At 36.9% G+C, this 20,368-nt stretch overlaps 1 protein-coding gene across 1 annotated transcript; it reads left to right on the forward strand.

The window, feature by feature from the left end:
- The first annotated feature begins 5,329 nt into the window (after positions 1–5,329).
- LOC112146426 (protein delta homolog 1) lies at positions 5,330–14,509 on the forward strand. Its single transcript, XM_036209906.1, has 6 exons — positions 5,330–5,647; positions 5,996–6,075; positions 6,193–6,256; positions 6,637–6,767; positions 7,224–7,365; positions 12,654–14,509. Exons 2-6 carry the CDS (start codon positions 6,018–6,020, stop codon positions 13,435–13,437), a joined length of 1,179 nt encoding a protein of 392 aa, XP_036065799.1. The 5' UTR covers positions 5,330–5,647; positions 5,996–6,017; the 3' UTR covers positions 13,438–14,509.
- The last annotated feature ends 5,859 nt before the right edge of the window (positions 14,510–20,368 follow it).

The raw sequence follows: 20,368 nt of genomic DNA on the forward strand, positions 1-20,368 counted from the left end.
GAGGACAGAACAATGGTTTAAACAGGAGTTTCAGCGTGTTAGGACACACGAATTTCAATGCTAAAAAGGAGGGGTGGTATAATTAACTGTTAAAACCAAATTGTATGCTAAGCTTTTGAACAAAATTTTGGGGAAAGTATTGTTGCATCCAGTGGTGGACTTATCAGTTTGGGGGCCCCAGGCAAACAATAACATGGTGCCCCCTGCAACAGTTGTATTCATCATTTTCTGTTTGAACATTTTGAATAACTTTTAGATAGTGTCAATAAATCAAATGTCTTTGTATGAATAAAAAAACAGATTTAAATCTGGAAGAATTTTATTTTGAATTTAACTTATTGTTGAAGGAATAGTCCATTTCTACACAGTGACGGGGGAGGACAAAACACCTTTACATGAGCGGTTTTATGTCATTTCAGTGATCTGGATTTTTTGATGACAGAGTTAAGAAATAATTGGCCTGGAAACTATTTAAGACATTTCTTTTAAGTTTATAGTTCGGGGTCCCCAAAGCGTTGGGGGGCTCAAGGGGGCTCCACCCCTGGTTGCATACGTTAAAAGTTTTGATGAAAATTATGTTTCTAACATGTTCTTATGGCTATTTTCTCGTGATTTTAAATATCATTTATGTCTTTGTTCAAAATGTGGTGAATCAGGAGAAAAAATGTTATAGGGAAAAACTTAGGTGGGACTTAGAAGCTACTACGGGAAGCTACTAGCTCCCAGCATCCACTAGCAGACAAATGGATCCATTTATATTTTAATTTTCCTTGTCTGAGATGGCATCAACTGTACGGCTGAAAGCTCCAATGCTGCTCACCATTTTTGTTGCACCAGTAACATTAGCCGTAAACAAGCTGTAGCATGTAAACAAAGGGATGATGGGAAATAGGGGCAGACTTACTCCATACTAATGGTCCCACCCACAACTCAGAGGCAAATTTCTGTATTTTCAAGAAAACGAAACAGGTTTTGGTTGTTGCCAAACAACTGCATATACTTAAACCAGTACTGGGAACGATTTTAAAATAGATCACATTATAATGGAAATGGTACTTTAAATATGCGTTAAGCTTATGTTAAGAAGAATTTGTTTTTTATTGTTTGATCATATTGAATTATGATTAGTATGAGACAACTGAAGAGTTTTTCTTCATTGCAGCAAATTACAAACGATTTTTCTGAAATTTTTTGCTTTTTTTTGTTGTCTGCAAAAATCATCTATTTAACCATATCAAAACAAAACTTTGAGGTTTGAACCCATTAGAACATCATTGCACCTCTTGTAAAAAAAGAAGGATGTTTTTTCCTGACTCAGTTTAAAGGTCCTCTCCAATGTGTGTTTTTAACATGTTCTTGCAGCATTTTCTCATGATGGAGGACACATATAAGGAAAATTAAAATCCAAACTGAATTTCTGAGTATTTCTTTATTCAAATCATTTTGAATCAAGAGTAAAAGAAAAAACATAGTTTGAAAAACCTTGTAGCTGTTTAGTCTATTTATACAAGTTCCCTGCTCCAAAGAATCCACGTACAGACAGATAGATCCGTGTACGCCTTCGTCTCCCTCATCTGTGTAATGTTAGATTGAGGGTGTGAGGGACCCTAAGCTAGCTGGAGAGAAACAGGGGGATGATGGGAAATGAGGGCAGGCTTACCCAATAGTCTCAAACAAACATTAGAGGCGAATTTTTAATGAACTTTTGCTGCTCTGTAGAAACTATGTTTTATTTTGCCTAAAAACTGAAAAATTAAAAGACCACTGGGAACATTTTTAAAACAGATCAAAAAATGATCGGAGTGGGACTTTGAAGAGGATTTTTTTTTCATTTTTTCACTTACATTCTTTTGCTATTCAGTCACACAACAACAACAGCACCACATGTCATCCTTGGACTCCTCAGCATTCATGTCTGAACTTCTGTCTCCGTTAGACTTTGCACTATTGAAGTGTGATGTTCTTGTCTCTGAAAAAGCAAAATTGCTCAGAAGCTTGACCCTGACACCAGCAGAAAACATGGGTTTCTGTTTGGTGCTGGAGCGTCTTTACAAAGCTCCGGTGCTTTTCTGCTCCAACAAATGTGGCTTCTGTGGACCAAAGCAAGGTGGACTTTTTGGATCAAAAGCTGGAAGTACAGAGTACAAATGTGGCAGAAACTAGAGGGATCCAAAAAGGAGATTTAGTTTATCTTTCTCCTCTAACCCCATAAATAAGTAGAATTTTCTTAGTGGCTTATCATCATTTGGAGGCTTGGACCTCTTGAATTTCATGTTAGAAGAAGGTGTTTCAAAATCCTCACAACGAACAGAAGTGACAAAAAAAATTACCTCAGTCAGTCGTCTTTCAGACATAGTCACTCTGGATAGATGATCATCATTCTCTCAACTTCAGCTTCAAGTGTTTTCAACAATTTGGCTTAAAGCCTATAATCTGTGGAGAAGCGTTTTCATTTGAGTGAAATACCATAATACAAACTGATGATCTGTTCAGCTTGACACTTAGTGTGCAGCTCTTCCTCCATAAGAGGGAATCCGTAAAGCCATCTCATAATGGCGACATAAAGTAATAACAGTCCAAGGCTGCGAGACATAAAAAATGGGCAAGAGTGTGAGCGTGGTGGAGCTTATGTATCATTTCAGCCGATTTCAAAAGATCATAAATTGCCACGCAAAGATGATGATAATGTAATTGCTGTCACTAAAGCAGCAGCTTTATTTATTATTCTGGAAAAACGTTGTACTTTCTTGGTGGATGGATTGTGAAAATAAATATTTTAGCATCTACAACCGATTTTTTGCTCATGAGTATTCCCTGCAAGATCTGATGATTAAAGCTCAAACTTCAAAAAAAAAAATCTCAAACATGTACATATCAGATCTGTAATTTCATTCTGCTGCGGATTGGAACGACACAAATAAAAGATCAGATAAAAATGAAATCAGGCTCTGAGAGGAAGAGAAATCAATGGACACACTTGACACGTTTCATGAAAAGGAATGAGTGATGCCGATCTGGTTGGGTGCACCGGATTGTGATGTTAAACTGTGAGCTCCAGGAGGGGTTTGAGCATCAACAAGCAAACTAGCGAGGTGGAGGGGGATGTAAGAGAAGAGACCTTTCAGAAGATTATATCAGATCTGAGGAGAGTCATTTATTTCTCTCCTCTGCCTTGTGTTGCAGACGGATTCAGAACCTGACGTCTCTTCAGTGTTCAGCCCAGTAACACATTGATTTGTTGCTTGTTTGCATGCATGCATGCAATCCCTCCATTCAGACTTAAATACAACAGTTTTATTTAAAATTCATCGTTGTGACCCCCAAAAAAGGAAAATATATTAAAGATTTCCCAGTTGCCTTTCAAACATGCTGAATACAAAAAAAATATTCTACAGAAAAGCTGTGAACAAAACATAAAACAATGTGTGATCGAATTAAAACTCACAATGACATTATAAAGTCAGTGACTTCATGGAAATTCTGACCTTGGAAAGGCGGGATGTGGGCAGCAATAAGAGCCTAAGAATAGAAGGCATCATTGTTATGTATGACAGGTAGGCACTGTGTCGAGGAAATCATCTAATGGCATTTTGAAATGAGCTATAAGTGAATATGAATTCCTGCCTTTGGGCGGTTAAAGGGTAAAAAGAGAAAAAAGGGGATTGATCGGCTATTATTCTTAAGCGTAAAGGCACTTGGTTGGGTATTGTTTTGACCTTTTATGTTAACGAAATGTGAAAAAATACATTTATGTGTATTTAGATCTTTACTGAAATACTTGAGGATTCAAAAGTATAAAGAATATTAATCAAATATGGGAAAAATATTTGACTTTTTATTAAGAAGCCATCTTTTTAACCCAGTTTTTTTAGGTTGTATGAGTTCAAACTAACTACTGTTGCATCTGGTGAGACACTTTTAACCAACTGCATAGAGAAACATATCATGCAAGTTCCTGCAAATCACCACTGCAAACCAAATAAAAAGATTTATGGAAATGTTTCCTTTAGAATCAAGACTTTTGTCTTTTTTTAAATGTATTTCAAAACAACTAATGTGTGCAGGGATTTTGTTGGGCGTCTTATTTTCTACATTTGATCACTAAAATGAACTTGATTTACATTTCCTCTTAGATTTTATCTGCATTACTTTGTGTTTAGCTTATAAATGATTATTTTATTGTTTTGCATCAGGATGCAGAATATATAACACATAAACTAAGGCTGGGTTGATAAAAATCAATCATAATCGATCTAAGCTTAATATCGATCCATAAAGCTAAAGTCCGCTAGATTGATGCTAACGTGTAATATGATTTCCTATAGGACGGCTAATGCTAACCCTCGGTCGACCTAAATATACATTTCTGAATAAATTAACATCTTTATAAACACACAGGCATGAATTTCCAAATAATTTTTAAGTACCAATTTGTGGTCTAAAACACAGTTTTTTGCTCATACTTTCTTCTTCTTCTTCTGGAATAAGGTGTAATGTTATAGTGCAATCGCCACCTAGTGGCTAAACTGAAATCCCCTCCAGGAGAGGCAGAACAATTGTTGGAGCTTCTCAGTTCGAGAATCCATGTAACACTATATGTTATTAACAATCTCAATGAGAATTTTGCGGTATGTGAATTATATTAGATTAATATAAATATATTCAAAACATATAAATAGAATATTAATGTATTTCTAAACAAATGTGTCTAAATGTGTAAAACGTGTAAACTCAAAGTTCAATTAAATATAATCAAATATAATCTTTAACTTATTGGCGATATACCCAGCCCTAAAATAAAGTGTTTGTTTTTTTGTTCCTTCTGGTGCCAGATTCATTATGATGTTTGTTTTGAACCTGAAACTTGGCAGCCTTTCTAATATTTATCCTGAGCAGAAATGTAAATGTTCCTGTTTTGAAAGCTCTGTGTTTGGGTCTAAAAAGCATGCTGGCCCATAAAAAAAAAAAAAAAAAAAAACTTGTTTTGACTTGAAGCTAAAGATGTGTACAGAATTACCTCCTCAAAACAGATTTATTGTGCTTTAATATTTTAACTCTTGTAGCCCTTAAGCTATTTATAATCAAACTTTTAGTAACGTTTGTGGAGACAAAAAATAATAAGAAGAAAATAACATAAAAGTTCTAATTATTAATAGTTTATGGTTGTTTTTTTCCCCTCATGATTATTCTTTATTTTAATTAATAAAACATGTAATTATAGACAAACAATTAGGACAAATATATAAATTAATTACTCAATTAGTGCAAATATTTGTCATTATCATTATTACATGCCTCTATAAAATCTGAAGTTTGGATCATTTAGAAAAACGGGGACTGACGCATGGCTGCGCATGGATGCGCTGAACCCTCGCGCATGTGCGTCTGGGTAAACTGGCGCACAAATTCTCCCCCGTTCAGGGGGGAGGAGCGTCTGCACCGGGACGCCACACGACGCAGCGGCAGCAGCAGCGGCGGCAGCAGCATCAAACCCTCCAGGTCCACCTCCTGCAGGCAGTGCGTCCCCCTCCCTCCACACCTGTAAGGTCACTTCCAGCCGCACGCCGAGCGGAAAACGCACAACAAAGCGGAGCAACAGACAAATATGATCGACACCACTTGAGGGCAGAGCATCGGAACGACAAAGGTGAGACATGAGCTTCATTTCTGATCATTTTTTTCAAAGGGGGGGTCAGGATAAAGGGTTTTTTCCGTGCGCGTAATGGACACGCTGGAGCGCAGATGGTTCAGGTGCGACTCTTATTTCCCTGATTAATTAGTTTTTCTGAACGGCCCAGTTTTCAGCTTTAACACTTGCAATTAGCTCCTCTCTGAGGGGATTCAGTCATCAAAGGCTTTATGCAGATTTTTAAATATGGAAAGCCTCTTTTGGGGGTTTAAATTTTACAATAAAATAAACTTTAAGGTTTTTTATGGTTTAAAAAAACTGTCTTTTCCCTCTTTTTTTTTTGGTCTGACTTATTTATTTTTACAGGTGGAAAAAAATCTGTTTAGAAATGATGATGTATCTGATCCAGGTGGTCTTAATTCTTGTCGTGACAGGCATGGTAAAAGGTGAGCTCTTGCAAAATAATTTCTCTAACGGATGAATATTTTATTCTTTTTTATGAATGTTTTATGCATCTTTTGATTGTTGATGCAAATAAAAGCCGTCTCTTCCTTCCTTTAAAGGCTGGGAATGCAGCGCAGGGTGCAGTCCAGAAAATGGGTTTTGTGAGAGGCAGGGGAAGTGCAGGTAGGTTATTAAAATTACCTCGGATTCCGGTGCAGACGGTGGCCCACATCCTCTGGGCTTTCAGTGCCTAATTTCCATGAATCCATTTTTTTTTAGCTAAATATGCCTCATTTACCCATCCTTTTTATCTGTTTTGTACTTTTCCTCAAATGTCATATCAGTGTATTGTTTGAACAGGACTGTTTTCTGTGAGGATAAATCCTTCGGTTCCAAAGCCTGCCAAGCTTCAATTGTTTCCACACGCTTGAGCCAAAACATGGATTTTCTCCATTTGGAGGAGTTTAACCAGTAAAATGTGTCTAACTTGAACCCACTCTATCTAATGTTGGAACAAGGTGCACTGTGGCTCTCTGGTGTAATCCCTCCTCACCTCCTTTCAGGTGCAAGCCTGGGTGGCAAGGAGAGAACTGTGACCGGTGCATTCCCTTCCCTGGATGTCTGCACGGCTCATGTGAGAAGGCATGGCAGTGTCTCTGCGAGGAGGGCTGGGTGGGCAGCCTGTGTGACCAAGGTGAGTCTCATTAAGCTCCCCTGGGGGTTCTTATCTCAATCTGTGTCAGAGGTGAGGTGAGGCAGAGGCGCAGAGCTTCGGCGACTTGCAGGTTGTCACTGAATTCATGTAAAGAACAGATTTTAACATGGAAAAAAAAATTATATTCTGCATTGGCACTTTGAACTTTTCACAATTTCCTTTTTTCCCTATGATTTTGACCAAGACGAGGCCACTTCTGGATTTAGTTTGACCCATTTATCAGCTCCGACTGCATCTCATATTCAGCTGGAACATATGTGCCGGTCGCCCCGTGCTTATGTTCTCTGTCTTGCTCTCAGTGACGGCATTCTGCTGCAGCTTTAGTGCTGTGCAGCAATGATGGAAACAAAAAGACGAGAGAAAAATGGGGACAGAAATGCCGGCGCAGAGGGAGCTAGACGCTCAAGATCCTTCTTTTTTTTACCTTTACAACAGATACTCGCCTGTGCTCATCCAGGCCGTGTTCCAGCAACGCCACCTGCATAGAGACGGGAGAGGGAGGATACATGTGCATCTGTCCTCAAGGATTTGCCGGAAAAGACTGCCATTTGAAGAAGCAGCTCTGCCTGGAGTACGGGTAATTAATTTTTTAAAAATTCTTCCACGTGTGCACAATTTCTACCGTTTTAAATGGTCAAAAAATGAAATAATTTGAGTTATTTTTTCAAAACACTGAAAAAAAACAAATTTGAAAAAGAGCTGAAACTGTTCACAATGGTTATTTCTGCAAGAAAATTAGTTTTTTGTACCACTTTTTTCAGTTTTTCATGCTTTTTTTATTTCTCTGATCTCCATTAATGAACTTTGTGGGAATTTTTATGATCATAAACAAGAACATGTTCAAATTTAAGAGACATGATAATGTGAATTTCTATAAAAGCAAAGCTACAGTTGCAAGAGAAAGTTTGGGAGTACCTCAATTTCTGTTCAAATGGACACATAATTTTGTGTTTTATCTCAATTTAAATAATTTTCTTAAATCATACCACTTTATATTTTTATGTTTCATTTATCTTGTGTCCAGTTTATGCTGAAATAATTCCGAACATTCACATATTTTCTCCTGCAGCTGTAAATTACTGTCAAGTTCACGTCATATTTCGGCTCCTTTGTGCTGTTCGTGACTGCAGCACTCATTTAAGATAAAATACTTTTGATAGACATGTTTAATCTGCTCTGCTGTTTGCACAGGATTGCTGGTTTTACTCAATAATTAGCTAGTTACAGGGAGGTCCAGAAAATCAATTTCAAATACCAGGATTGTACAGACGTGGTCTGCCGCAGTGCTCAGCATAAATTCCTCGTTTCAGTGAAAAATTTCAAGACAGTTTATTAGTTTTTACCTCGAGCTCAAAGGACTGAAGAAGAAAGATGGCGGTTTCTGATTTTAATCTGACGAGGGTTTGACATTTATAAATCAAGAACAAATACAAGCAGGAGCTGAAAAGACTTTTTCAAATTGATGGCAAACCACTAAAACAAAATCACTTTCTGCTTTTTCTTCAAGTCCCACTCCAAAAAAATCCTGTTTTTGGTGATTTTAACGTGTTCTTTTTGGATTTTTGTCATTATGGATGACATATATAAAATAATTTAAGATTAAAGAGTATTTCTTTATTCAAATCGTAATGGATCAGATGAAAACCAGATGTTTAAATAAACTTCAATTTGTGATGCAGTTTCTGCCAAAGTCTTCCTTATCCGCTACAATTCTGACCCATCCCCTTAAAGTACCCATAGCTGTCACACACGTGTGAAATTTGTTCTCCACATTTGACGCATCCTCTGTGGGAGTCAGGACCCATTTGGTGGTTTAACCTCCTCAATCCTGAGTGTCAAACATGGAGGCAATGGATGCCAGTTTTACAGTCTTTGGTCTGACTCGGCCAGGATTTGAACTCCTAACCTTACAGTCTCAGGGCGGACACTCTGCCACAAGGCCACTGATGTCTTCTTTTTCTTCATCTGAGCTGCTATTCAGCTGGATGGTTCAAATCCTGTTTATTATTTTTGTTTCCCCGCTGACGTTAGCTTGGGCTTGTGTGGTGCTACAATCTAGTGGGAAGAGTGTAAACAAAGGGATGATGGGAAATTAGTCGAGGCTAACTTCAACGTCACAACTTGGAGGTAAATATCTAAAGAGCTTCTGCAAAAAATGTGTCTTAATTGTGGCTAAAAATATCATAATCATAATTAAAAGACCACTGGGAACACTTTTAAAATCATATAGTTGCAGTGGATCTCAATTCTTGGAAATCCAGATGTGTTTTTTAGGAAAAAATAAAAAATGCCAAACAGATCTGGTTGGAATAATGAGGTTTTTTTACAAGCTGAAACAAATCCAGCCCTTTCCTTTTCCTAGAAGCTCATGACTGGATTACAGATGGAGCGGCTCTCAGGAGGAGTCCTCCTCCACCTGACCATCAGCGTATAAAAGGTCCCTGTGGGTACGGTTCACTGACACGAACCGGCAAACTCTCAACCCCTCCGCGGTCGCAATTTCCGACAGTTTTATTACGGACTGGAATGCTGCGCCTAATATCCACCGCCAGCCCACTGAAACGGTTATTGTTAGTGAATTATCAGCTGTCCTCTCACACAATAAGTGTCTACATTTCACAGACAGCTGGACCCGGTGTGCGCACGCACCATTATTCAGCTCTTCTGAGGCAAAGGTGTCTGAAAACTGTTGGTAGTGGAGAGGAGGGGTTAGAAGAGTAGTCGTGAGCGCGTGCAATTAGGTTCTGCCTGAGTAGTTGATGAGTTTCTGTCAGTGTGTGCACACTTGTGAAGCGTGGTTGCACTGATCAGACACAGCTAGCAGATATAGTTTGACTTCTTGTTGAGGATTATTTGTTTGGGCATGAAGAAATGAACACATTAGCAAAATAATCTGGATTATCCTGGATGTAAACTAATTTGATCTTTTTTTCTAGATTAGTGTCACTCCACTCGATCCTCAAGCACCCCCTACTTTATATGTTGTACTTATTTCCTAATTCAGCTCTGCAGAGCTGCAGAGATTTAAGCCTTCAAGATGCTGAAGCTAAGAAAGCGTGCAGGACGAGGATGCTCCAGGCCTCCATTTAGAAAACTGCATGTGGATTTCTGATTCTTTCAAATGGGAAAATGTGTGGTTGGAAGGAACATTTTGAGATTTATAACATTTTTTTTATTATTATTTTACACCAACTTGAATGAAATAAAATGTGAAGAATGTACTCAAATTATAAACCAAATACAAATTCTTCTGCTACACTTAACCCTTTAAACTGAGAGTTTTGGAAAAACAATTTCTATGTCTGAATTACCACCCGAATCCTTAACTACTAAAAAAAAAAATATGTTATGTAGGACTATATAGATTTTAAAGACAACTCGGACCCCATTCTCACAACTTTCTAAATATGACTCGACTGATTTCAAGAAGAGAAAATCGAATCAATATGAACATTTCACGCCTATTGGTGACTTAAATGTGTTCTTATAAAGAAAATGTGGATAGTTTATTAAAAAAAAATAACATTTAAACCCTTTTTTTTTCGACTGCAATGCATTGTGGTCTTTATTTGCTAATGTACTGAGCATGGATGCACGGTAGTTTTTTGCAAAGACTTCTGAGAAATTTCTTGGGTTCTGGATTTAGGAATTGTTGATTCCGACAGCACTAGAAAATGGTGAACGCAACTCAGACATAGTTAGTGTCTTCACATTCATGTTACTATCACTTGATGATGTCATCAATAGTAGCCGGTCATCCAAGTTAGCACGTAGCTTCAAATTCATACTAGCGGTTTTATAACGGTAAGAAGTCATGCTAAAACAAAATCATACACAGTCAAAAGTCCCTACAGCTACCCCTTAAAACAGGTGTGGACCAACTACTATATAACTAAACTACTATATAATAAATTATATTGATAATCCCTAAATAATGTTTTATTTTCCATGTACTTCTGCTTTTTCCCCATAGTTTGTGCACTACAAATAAACTGAGCTTTGTTTAAGTTCAGAAAGTTTATCTGCAATCATGTGGTGTTGAAAGATTTGTTGTTTTTCTAATGTTTGTGTGTTTTTCAAGTATTTTTTTTATTTTTTTGCATATGAATGCAGTTTCCGGTTTTTCCATCAATCCATTGGTGGAATTGGCCCTAAAATAAGAACATAAGTCATAATTAAAAAAAAAAGCTCTAAATGTTCAATTTTGACATTTATATATTAATTTTCAATCAAAATCAAAGCATCTTTTTTCGTCTAGATTTCATGTTATTTCTTATGCGGTGGATCACAAAAACACTAATTTCTGCTCCTGGTTCAATCTTTCGGTCAAATTTTAGAACCCTACGTGGCCCACAGCTCAAAAGGTTTGTCCTCCCCTGCCTCAAAAACTCATTTCAGACACCACTACCCCCCCAAATACCCCTACAGTTGGAGGGGTAGTGGAAGAATTAGGATTTAGCTAAATGTTGCAGTTCCTAAAATGACCACTGGAGGCACATGTAAAAAAAAAAAAAACTTTCTTTCTGAGTCTAATGTTAAATTTCGCCGTATTTTTATTGTTAAAGTTTCTAATCATGATGAATTTGATGGTTTATTAGAGGTCAAATTTTAACAATTTTAATTTTTGTATGGTTGAAAAAGATTTGTATTTGACTTCACCAATAACTGTTTTTAGAGTGTTTTTCGTTTGGATAGAGTAAACGCAGGTCAACATGGTCGTCACATTTTCACAGGAATGAAATGAAATAGAGATGATCTGTTCCTGAGCCAAATGTGGGCGGGGTCTGAATTGTAGCCGTTTTCACAGTAAAATTATACACAATAGAAAACACTAAAGACGTTTTAACCTCTGGGTTAAAAAGTGTCGATGTTCAACCTGCATGACTTCAAATTGCTAGTTGATTGCATTTTGTGTTGTGGCATTGACAGAGAAAAGACTGATGATACTAAGGAGGACCTTCAGAAGTTAAACTGATGCTCTTTAACTAGGAATAAAATAAAAAGTTCAAATACGTTTACAAAGAATTAACTCCAGATCATTCCAGATGGAGCCTAAAGCTGCATAAATTCACAGAAGTACACGACAAATACTCACTACTGTCCTTTAAACATAAAAAATTACCTGATTTTCATCAATTGACTATAAATTAGTAAATTTCTTTTCAATTACAGGCAGCTGGGGTAACAACTTGGATAGGATAAGCAGTGAATTCATTCTATGTTCAGAGAAAATGTATAAACATTCAAAAATGTTTGTTTTTTCAGTTTCTTGGAAAGTCTTTTTTGCTAATGTAAATATTAGGCCTACAAATAGGTAAAAAATTTTAAGTTTCTTAAACTAAGCAAGAAAATTTTCCAATGAGGTAAGGAAAATTATTCTACCAGAAAGGAGTTTGTATTAAAAAAATAAAATAAAATTCTGATCTATAAGACATGCTTTCTTATCCTTTTAACACCTGAGGCGTCATCGGTGACGCTTTAACATAAAATCTTTAACACAATGTGACTTTTCAACCATTAATACGATCAGCAATTTAAAATATTACAGTAAATCAAACGACATAAATACTGGAGCTCAGGTGTTAAAAGGTTGAACTAAGATTTTTTTTTTTTGCTATTGAAAACTATCTTGATAAGATGGATTAAAATAAAAAATTACTTTGCTTTTGCAGTGTTGCAGTGCAAAATTCCTAAAAGCTGTGGAAAGTTTGAATTATTTGAAGGCTTTTTGATGGACTCACAACTTAATGACTATTTCCATTTAATTTATAAAGTCATAATCAAGATAAACTTGAAGAAAAATGGAATTGATTGCATCAAAACAAAGATTGTTCCTGATTTTCTAACGCTTTCTTTGCCCTGCAGCTCCCCGTGTCAGAATGGAGGCACATGTGTGGAAGCTAGCGGCTCGGCAGCATCCACTTCCTGTTCCTGTCCCTCTGGGTTTTCCGGAGACTTCTGTGAGCTCGGCGTTGACAGCTGCCAGCCTAACCCCTGCCTCAACGGTGGCAACTGCACAAACCACGGCCTCACTTTCACGTGCGCCTGTCCGCCGGGCTTCACCGGCTTCACCTGCAACGACAGCGTCTCCTCCTGCGCTGGCAGGCCCTGTTCCAGCGAGGGGACGTGCGTCCGTCAGCGCGACGGAACCTTCCAGTGCGTCTGCCAGAAAGGGTTTGCGGGTCCGACTTGTTCTCTGCGCCACAGACCGAAGAGCAGAAACAAGCCACTTGGCGCTCGGCCGGTGGAACACCGCGTGCTCGCCCTGGCGCCCCAGCACTACTCTCTGCCCGCCCACGCCTTTCACAAGCTGCTGAAACCCCCCGAGAGAGACCTGCTGAAGATCACCCTGAAGGAGACCGTCCACTCCTCCGGCGTCCTCGTCACCCACGGTCAGCTCATCTGCTTCGGCATGCTGGCCCTGCTCACCTGCCTGGTCATTCTAGGCACGACGGGGATCGTTTTATTTGGCCGCTGCGAGACGTGGCTGGCTAACGCCAAGTACAGCCAGCTTGTTCGACAGCAGCGGGAACACCTGCTGAGGGAAGCGGGAAGCCCGAGCCAGGAAGAGCCGGAGCACTCGGTAAACATCATCCTGCCAGAGAAGATTAGACTCTCCAGCTTCGGGAGACACTACACCTCAATCTGATTTAAACTTCCACTCGGTCCGTCAAAATAAAAGCTTCCACGACGGAGGGTGACTCTAAAAAAACAGATTCTGAATATTATGTTCCAGTTACGAATAATCATTAAAAATGTACAGAAGCTGAAAAGATCTCATTGCCTGACATTTCGGAAGTGAATAACGGCTCCAGTTTGATGGGAAATAAAACGAATAATCAGTTTGTGAATCTCTTGATCAATCTTGTCACATTTCTCAATCATGCAGAGACTGGTCAAAAGAAGTGAGAACAAACATTTTAAATACAAATCTAATGACAAACTTACCATGTACATGTGACATTGTTAAATGTTATACATTTGATATGTATTTACTGAATTCTTCAGCTAATTCCTGCACAGGAGGGGGTCATTTTTTAGATGTGTTTATTTTCATATTGTAACAGTGTTTTGTCCTTGTATTTTTACATTGAAGTGAAAGTTTAGTCTGACATAAAGGCGACCTGTTGGGGGGGCTGGAATTTGGGCGCTAATGTCCATAAACACAAATAATGGGAAGAAATCCACTTAAAAAAAGAGGGAATCAAGCTTTCTAAAAAAGTAGATACTTATTTAAAGGCTTTTTGTTACAGATTTTTTTTTTAACTATTTGAGGCAACAAATGTTGCCAAAAAAAAGATCCATAATTTAAACTGCTGCCACATCCAAATGTAAGGTGTAACTGACACTTCCCACAAAGATGCTGCAGATCAGTCGTATGTTGGGCGTCCGCCATGAAACCATGACTGTTGTATTTATAGAACATCAGGTACTCTGTGAGACCCGTCAGTGCTTTATCTCCACGTCTTCAATATTTTCTGAACCTTTAGGGACCTCAGAGCAGATCTATGTACGAGATTTTATTTTACTCCTGCATGAAAAAAAAAAAAAAACTTTCGTTATTCCCTCGCATGCATCTAAAACATCCTGATTTGCCTGTTCAATGCATATTATAGTTGTGATTGTAAAAGAGTTTGAGGCTTTTTTTGTTTTATATTGCCATTTAATTTGTGCTATCCCAATTTTATTGCCTTTTTTTAAAATAAACTCCATGAAATATCTGCCTAAATATCCATTTGTGACCCAATGAGATCAGTTAATGTTATCTTGAGACTTCATTCTGTTCATAAATGCTCTGCCAAAAATGTTCTTGCTGCAGGAAAACATCTGCTGCCCCCATTTTTGTTTGGTTTTTATCAGTGCAATGATAGCATGAACTCACTGTGCACGTCCTCATTGAGCAACATAAAAAGCTCTCTGTCGCCACCTTGTGGTTGAGCTGCAGTAATTCATGCTCTTATGTGCTTCAGAAGTTTCTGCTACAAAAATTACTACATTTAAAAAAAAATGTGCTTATGTCTTTCAAGTGTTCTATATTTAAAACGTTTTGTTTTTTATAATCAGATAAAAAAACAAATAAATATATTAGCATGTAACAATAAGGCAGATTAAAAAAATACAATAATATGTTAACTAGTTTAAAATTCCTACAGAGCAGTTTTTGAAAGTGCAAAAATCCAATGCAACAGTCTCACAAAATAATATCAAGAATAAAGCTAATATTTAAAAGTCTTGATGTAGAAATAATTTAAAAATATTGCACAAAAATTTAAATATTTCTGTGGTTATTTGTGCATAAATCTCTGATTGGTCAGTTTAAATCTGTGCTGTGATTGGTCAGTGCAATGCTGATTTTGCTTTGATGGTCGGTTTAAGGTTATGAGTGGTCAGTGTGAAGCTGTTCTTCATGTCGAACAGTTTTAGTCACTGATTGGCCAGTTTAAACCTCCTAGTTTCATTCTGGTTGGTCAGTTGAAAGTTTGGCGTTCTGTGCTTGTCTCGCTCAATTCAAAGTTTCTTTTTTTGTTTGGTCGTGTTAAAGCTTTACTTAAATAGATTGAAATTTTCAGTCAGTGTAGCCCTCAGTTTGGTCTGTTACATCCTTCATCTGAGGTCCATCTCCTACAGGTCAGTCTGAAGATGCTTTCTCATTGGTTTATTTAAAGGTCCTCTCTCATTGGTCAATTCAAAGCCACTTTTTCTTTGATGAATTTAAACTTAAAATTAGAAAAAGATTATTTAAGTGCAATCGAGTAATATTAATTTAGATTCTCTTTATAAATGAGTTAATGAATTCAAGCCTTACTTAAAACTGTGTTGAAATGAAAGATAAGAAAAGTTCAAGTAGATCAATTATGGCAAAACTCTTTTTTTAATTTCTTTTTGTTCTATTTTTGTGTGGACATAATTTCCAAACTGATTTTCTTTTTCATCATTTGCTTAAAAATTGAAATCGCACAAAAATGTGAAGTTTGTTGTAAAAAAAGACTAACAGAGACAACTCCATAAAATGACACAAAATAAAGCTCAAAATCCTGTTTTTTTTAACTCAAGGGGAAGCAATTATAAATCAATATGGAAAATTCAAAAATGTCTTATATCACATTAAAAACACTTAAATAAAGTGACTTAATGTGTTTTTTGTTTCCTCCCCCAATTATACTCAATTAATGAACTAAATTAAATGTAGCAAACAAAAAGATAATTAAGCATTAAGAAGATTGAAAATGATAGATCCGTATGCTTTTGACAAGAAAACTGTAGCTTGGTATAAGATTTTTTTTTTTTTAAAGTCCTTAATTATTGAAAAGTTAAACTTTTCAATAAAATAAATAATTAGTATAACAGGCAGAGGGCCCCTTCTTATTGTTATACTACTGCTGGTTATACTAATTATTTATTTTTTAACGTGTCCATAATGTATTTAATTTCTTTAATTTGTCAGGTTTTACTGAAGACGGTAAAAATACTAAAACAATACCCAATGGAGATGCATCAACCTTTTTTTCTCTTTCTTTTCCAGTCTTTTCATTCAAGACTTTCTCTGTCTTCTTTTTGAGGTACTTTGATTCTGTTCTTCTCTTTCCTATTTTGTCTTTCTTTGGTATCTGTTGCATCACATTTTTTTGCTTTCACTTTGCTTTATTAAGATTCTCTCTCTGCTAGCTAACTTGCTGTTCGCGCAATATTCCATTGCTGTAGATTAACGGAGGAGGGTGAAACACTTTCGCTTGAGTGATTTTTTATTTTATTTTATTTTAAAATAGTTGAATAAAAATTATTTTAGAAATACTTTTCTTCTTAAGTTGGGGGCCCCAAAAGCATTGGGGACCCCAGGCAGCCGCCTACCTTAGTAAGTCCGCCCCTGGATTCAGATAATTCAGGACATAAAGTGTAAAATTCAGTTTGGTAGCAGCCTCAATTCCACTGTTAAATTGTAAGAATGTTTTTTTTTTTTTGTTTAATAAGCTTTCAATTTAGTTGTTTTGTCCTTATTTTACTGATGATTTTACTGATGATTGTTTGTCTCTGTTCTGTGTTCCACTGGAAAAATAAAGCTACTTTTATTTCATTTTGCATCAGTTTATTTTGAATGGAATGCCCCCTTAAGATCTCACTTTCAAGGGGGTCAAAAATCTAAAAGACACCAAAACCTGTCAGATTTAGAACCACAACAGCTGATAAACGTCATAAGCAAACATTTGCAGAACAGTAACTTGAAGTTCTTCTGTTAAACAGAGAAACAAGTCAATTTAATTTCTCAAGTTTTGACTTTTTTGCTAATTTTTTTGTTTTGTTTTTATCCGAAAGAATAGCAAATCTTGAATTTTAAAGAAAAAAAAATAGGTTAAAGTTTGAGACTTTGGGTCTCCAAAAGCTCCATGCAGTGACAGCTTTTGTCCACAGGATGTCATTGACTTAAAGGCAAAAGTGAGAGCTAAGAATGAAGCCTTTTCAATTAAAAACATTTTAGATCTTGGTTTCACTAGTCAATAGAGTCTAAAGGAGACTCTCCTTTATGATTCTCTCATTTTTTCCAAAATATGCTTTAAACTTGTAAACAGTTGTTTAAGTTTTTCTTTGGTTTCAAAGTGACAATCGTATTTATTTCTATGTGTTGTTTGCATTTTTAAAGCGTCTTATCACTGAATTTAACCCGTAGACAGGCTTTTTGATAAATATGAAAAGATTGTTTGGGGTAAGATTAACATGTTGGCTTCATGGTCTCACCTAAATCTTTTTTTCTGCATGTGTGTTTGAGTACAGAGGCCCCCAGCTTCCCACAACCAGGCCTTCATTTTTGGAGTTATGACCCTGGGGAGAAAGGGGCCCTCACCTTCAAAGCTGACCGGAGTAAAGAAGAAAAAATAATAATAAAAGAAAAAAGAAAAAGAAAAACACCTCGGCAGACCCCCTTCTGCCCCCCAGAAGTCATAAAACAAAACAGAACAGCAAAAGTTAAATCTCCTTCCCCACAGCCCGAGACCCTTAACCCTTTGTTCCTATCTGCCTCTCTGCAGACAGATGAATCTTAACATCCGTGGAAAATTGCACGTGGAAAGAATCCAGATCCCGAAAATTCCAGTTGGAGTTTCTGTTCAGGAGTGCATATTGGGGCAAGCAGTATTTCATTCCGGCAGGTACCCCTCTGTCAGCTGTCAGCTCTACATAAATACTCTGTGTTTCTGTTTTAAACATGTTCCAGATGAGCAGTAAAGTCAGGTCACTGGGAAACCCTAAAGTAAGACCAGTAACATATTCTTTAATAGCACTGGACTTTCTCCGCTGTTACTTTGGAATCAGATGCGTTAGGCTTCCTGCGAAGACACGGCAGCCATAAAACCTGGAAAGATTTCTTTCTTCCAAAGTTTTGTGCAGCATAAACCTGTCTAAAAAAAAATCCCTTTTGATGCTTTTTTTCCCTCTAATAATTGATTAATTACTAACACCGGGACATAAACCAGAGAGCAATTACTTGCTCAAATAAACAGTTGAGCTAAATTTGGATTTCTGAGGCATGGCTTATCTTGGACGTAAAACGTGGGATGGGAATGAAAGCTTGATAGTGCAGGTGCTGAGAAGAATATAGGCTTTACTGCTGAGATGAAGTGCCAATCCACGTTGTTCTTCATAAACAAGCAACGGCTTCACATCTGTGACTGCAAAGCCCACACAAGCAGGTTAAAAAGGAAACAGGCACTTTTCGTCTACTCTTTTTTTGGATATTAAACTTACTGAGGGGTCAAAGGAACAACAATGGGCTTGATTGGGGATCCGTTCTGTCTCACTAATGGCTGACTTCATTTGAATCAGCCTCCTCGACTTGTCAGTTGAAGTTGCGAAAAGGAGGACATAACAAAAAAAAAAAAAATAGACTGAAAGCTCCTGACAAGATGTTGCTCCGTGTGGAGGTTGTGTCTGGATCTGGTTTCCTGAGTCATCTGGGTCCTACGCGTTGCCTCCTGTCGAGTCCAAATTGTGTGGCAATCTGAAAAGAAAATCGCCTTCATTCGGAGTAAAGATGAATAAAACCACTTTCCAGGAAAGACAGATACATGGAAAAAAGAGAAAACATTTCTTTGAGCCTTTGTTTTCAGGCATGTGGAATAACAGGTTTCAAGATGCAGCAAAAAAACATCAAGTCGGTGCTAAAAAGCTAAATCTGATCATTTAAATCTTCTCCAGGCAAAGAGCTTTTGACTATAAAAACATGTATGTCCAAACAGAGATATATCACTCAATGCAGTCGAATGAAGTGGGATTATGCCTATTTTAGTGCTAAGGGTTAACAGTTCAAGAGAAAGTTGGGGACAGCAAGACAGATAAACTGAATCCACTTATAAGTAAATAACAAAATGTGTTTCTTTTCTAAACATATTTAAGCCATTAGTCTTGGTTGCAACTGGAGGAAACAAATAAAAAAGCATCATAAAGAACTTTTAATTTGAAAGAACAGAGGCCTTCAGGACAAATTGAATAAATTGTATTTTTTATTTCATAAAAAATATATATATATATATATTCATAATCTGTACAAAAGTGCCATGCAAGGCGTAGAGAAGCAGCTTCACTCTGATCTTCAGTATGATAAACATCAGTGTCGGCTCTGTGGACTTGACTCCATTTAAGAGACGAACTTCACAACAATACTGACCAGCAAAGTGATGTGCACGTCTCAAGGTCCTGGCGGGATATAAGCGCACTGACACAAAGGAGGCTTAAGACAAAAATACAAAAAAAAAGCAGAAAAATCAAGAAAAGAACATTTTTAGGATTTTTAGATGTTCAAAAAAATCGTTTTTTTAAACCCTGAAAAGCCCCACTACATCAGAGAAATGACAGAAAATGCTTTTTTTTCTGGAATTAAGTTGTTTTTTGAACCCTTTGATGAAATCCACTAAAAAGTGACTTTTTTTTAGATAAAGACAGTATCAATTATAATACATTGGGTGATTTTATTCATGCTCAAATCGATGTTAGACTAAGATGGCTCAAATTGGATCCACACATTTTCAAAATGATGTAACTGTGCCAGAATTAATTAATATTAAACCAATTTTGCATTATTTCAATACAGCAGGTAGCCATTTAAAAAAAATGAACACCAATGGATGAGTTAATGTCATTATAAAGTTAAAATAATTAGATACATTTTTGCCGCCAAAAGTGTTTTTGAGATTTCATGGGTGCAGCCATCTTGAAATGAGGAGGAGAAGCCCCTCTACTGCCCCTAGTGAAATAATAATGAACTACAAGGCAGAAAACTTTTTTTGCATTTGTACATTTTTGCTCACAAGAATGTTGGCTTAGGTTGAGTTCAGAAAAAATATCTTGTTTTACCCACTGTCTCAAATTTGAACCAAAATTTTCAATATGGTTTAATTACGTTATAAAGAATTAATGTTAGAAACTGTTTGAATTTGTTCAATACAAGTAGCCTTTTAAAAAAATAACAATGACAGATGATGTAATGTCATCAGAAAGTTTTTAAATTGGACAAACTTTTCCCCCCAAAAGTGTTTTTAAGATTTCATGAACTCTACTGCCCCTTGTGGGATAATGATGAACTACAAAAAACT

The sequence above is a fragment of the Oryzias melastigma genome, linkage group LG22 (genome assembly GCF_002922805.2).
Source record: "Oryzias melastigma strain HK-1 linkage group LG22, ASM292280v2, whole genome shotgun sequence".
NCBI classification, from domain to species: Eukaryota; Metazoa; Chordata; class Actinopteri; order Beloniformes; family Adrianichthyidae; genus Oryzias; species Oryzias melastigma.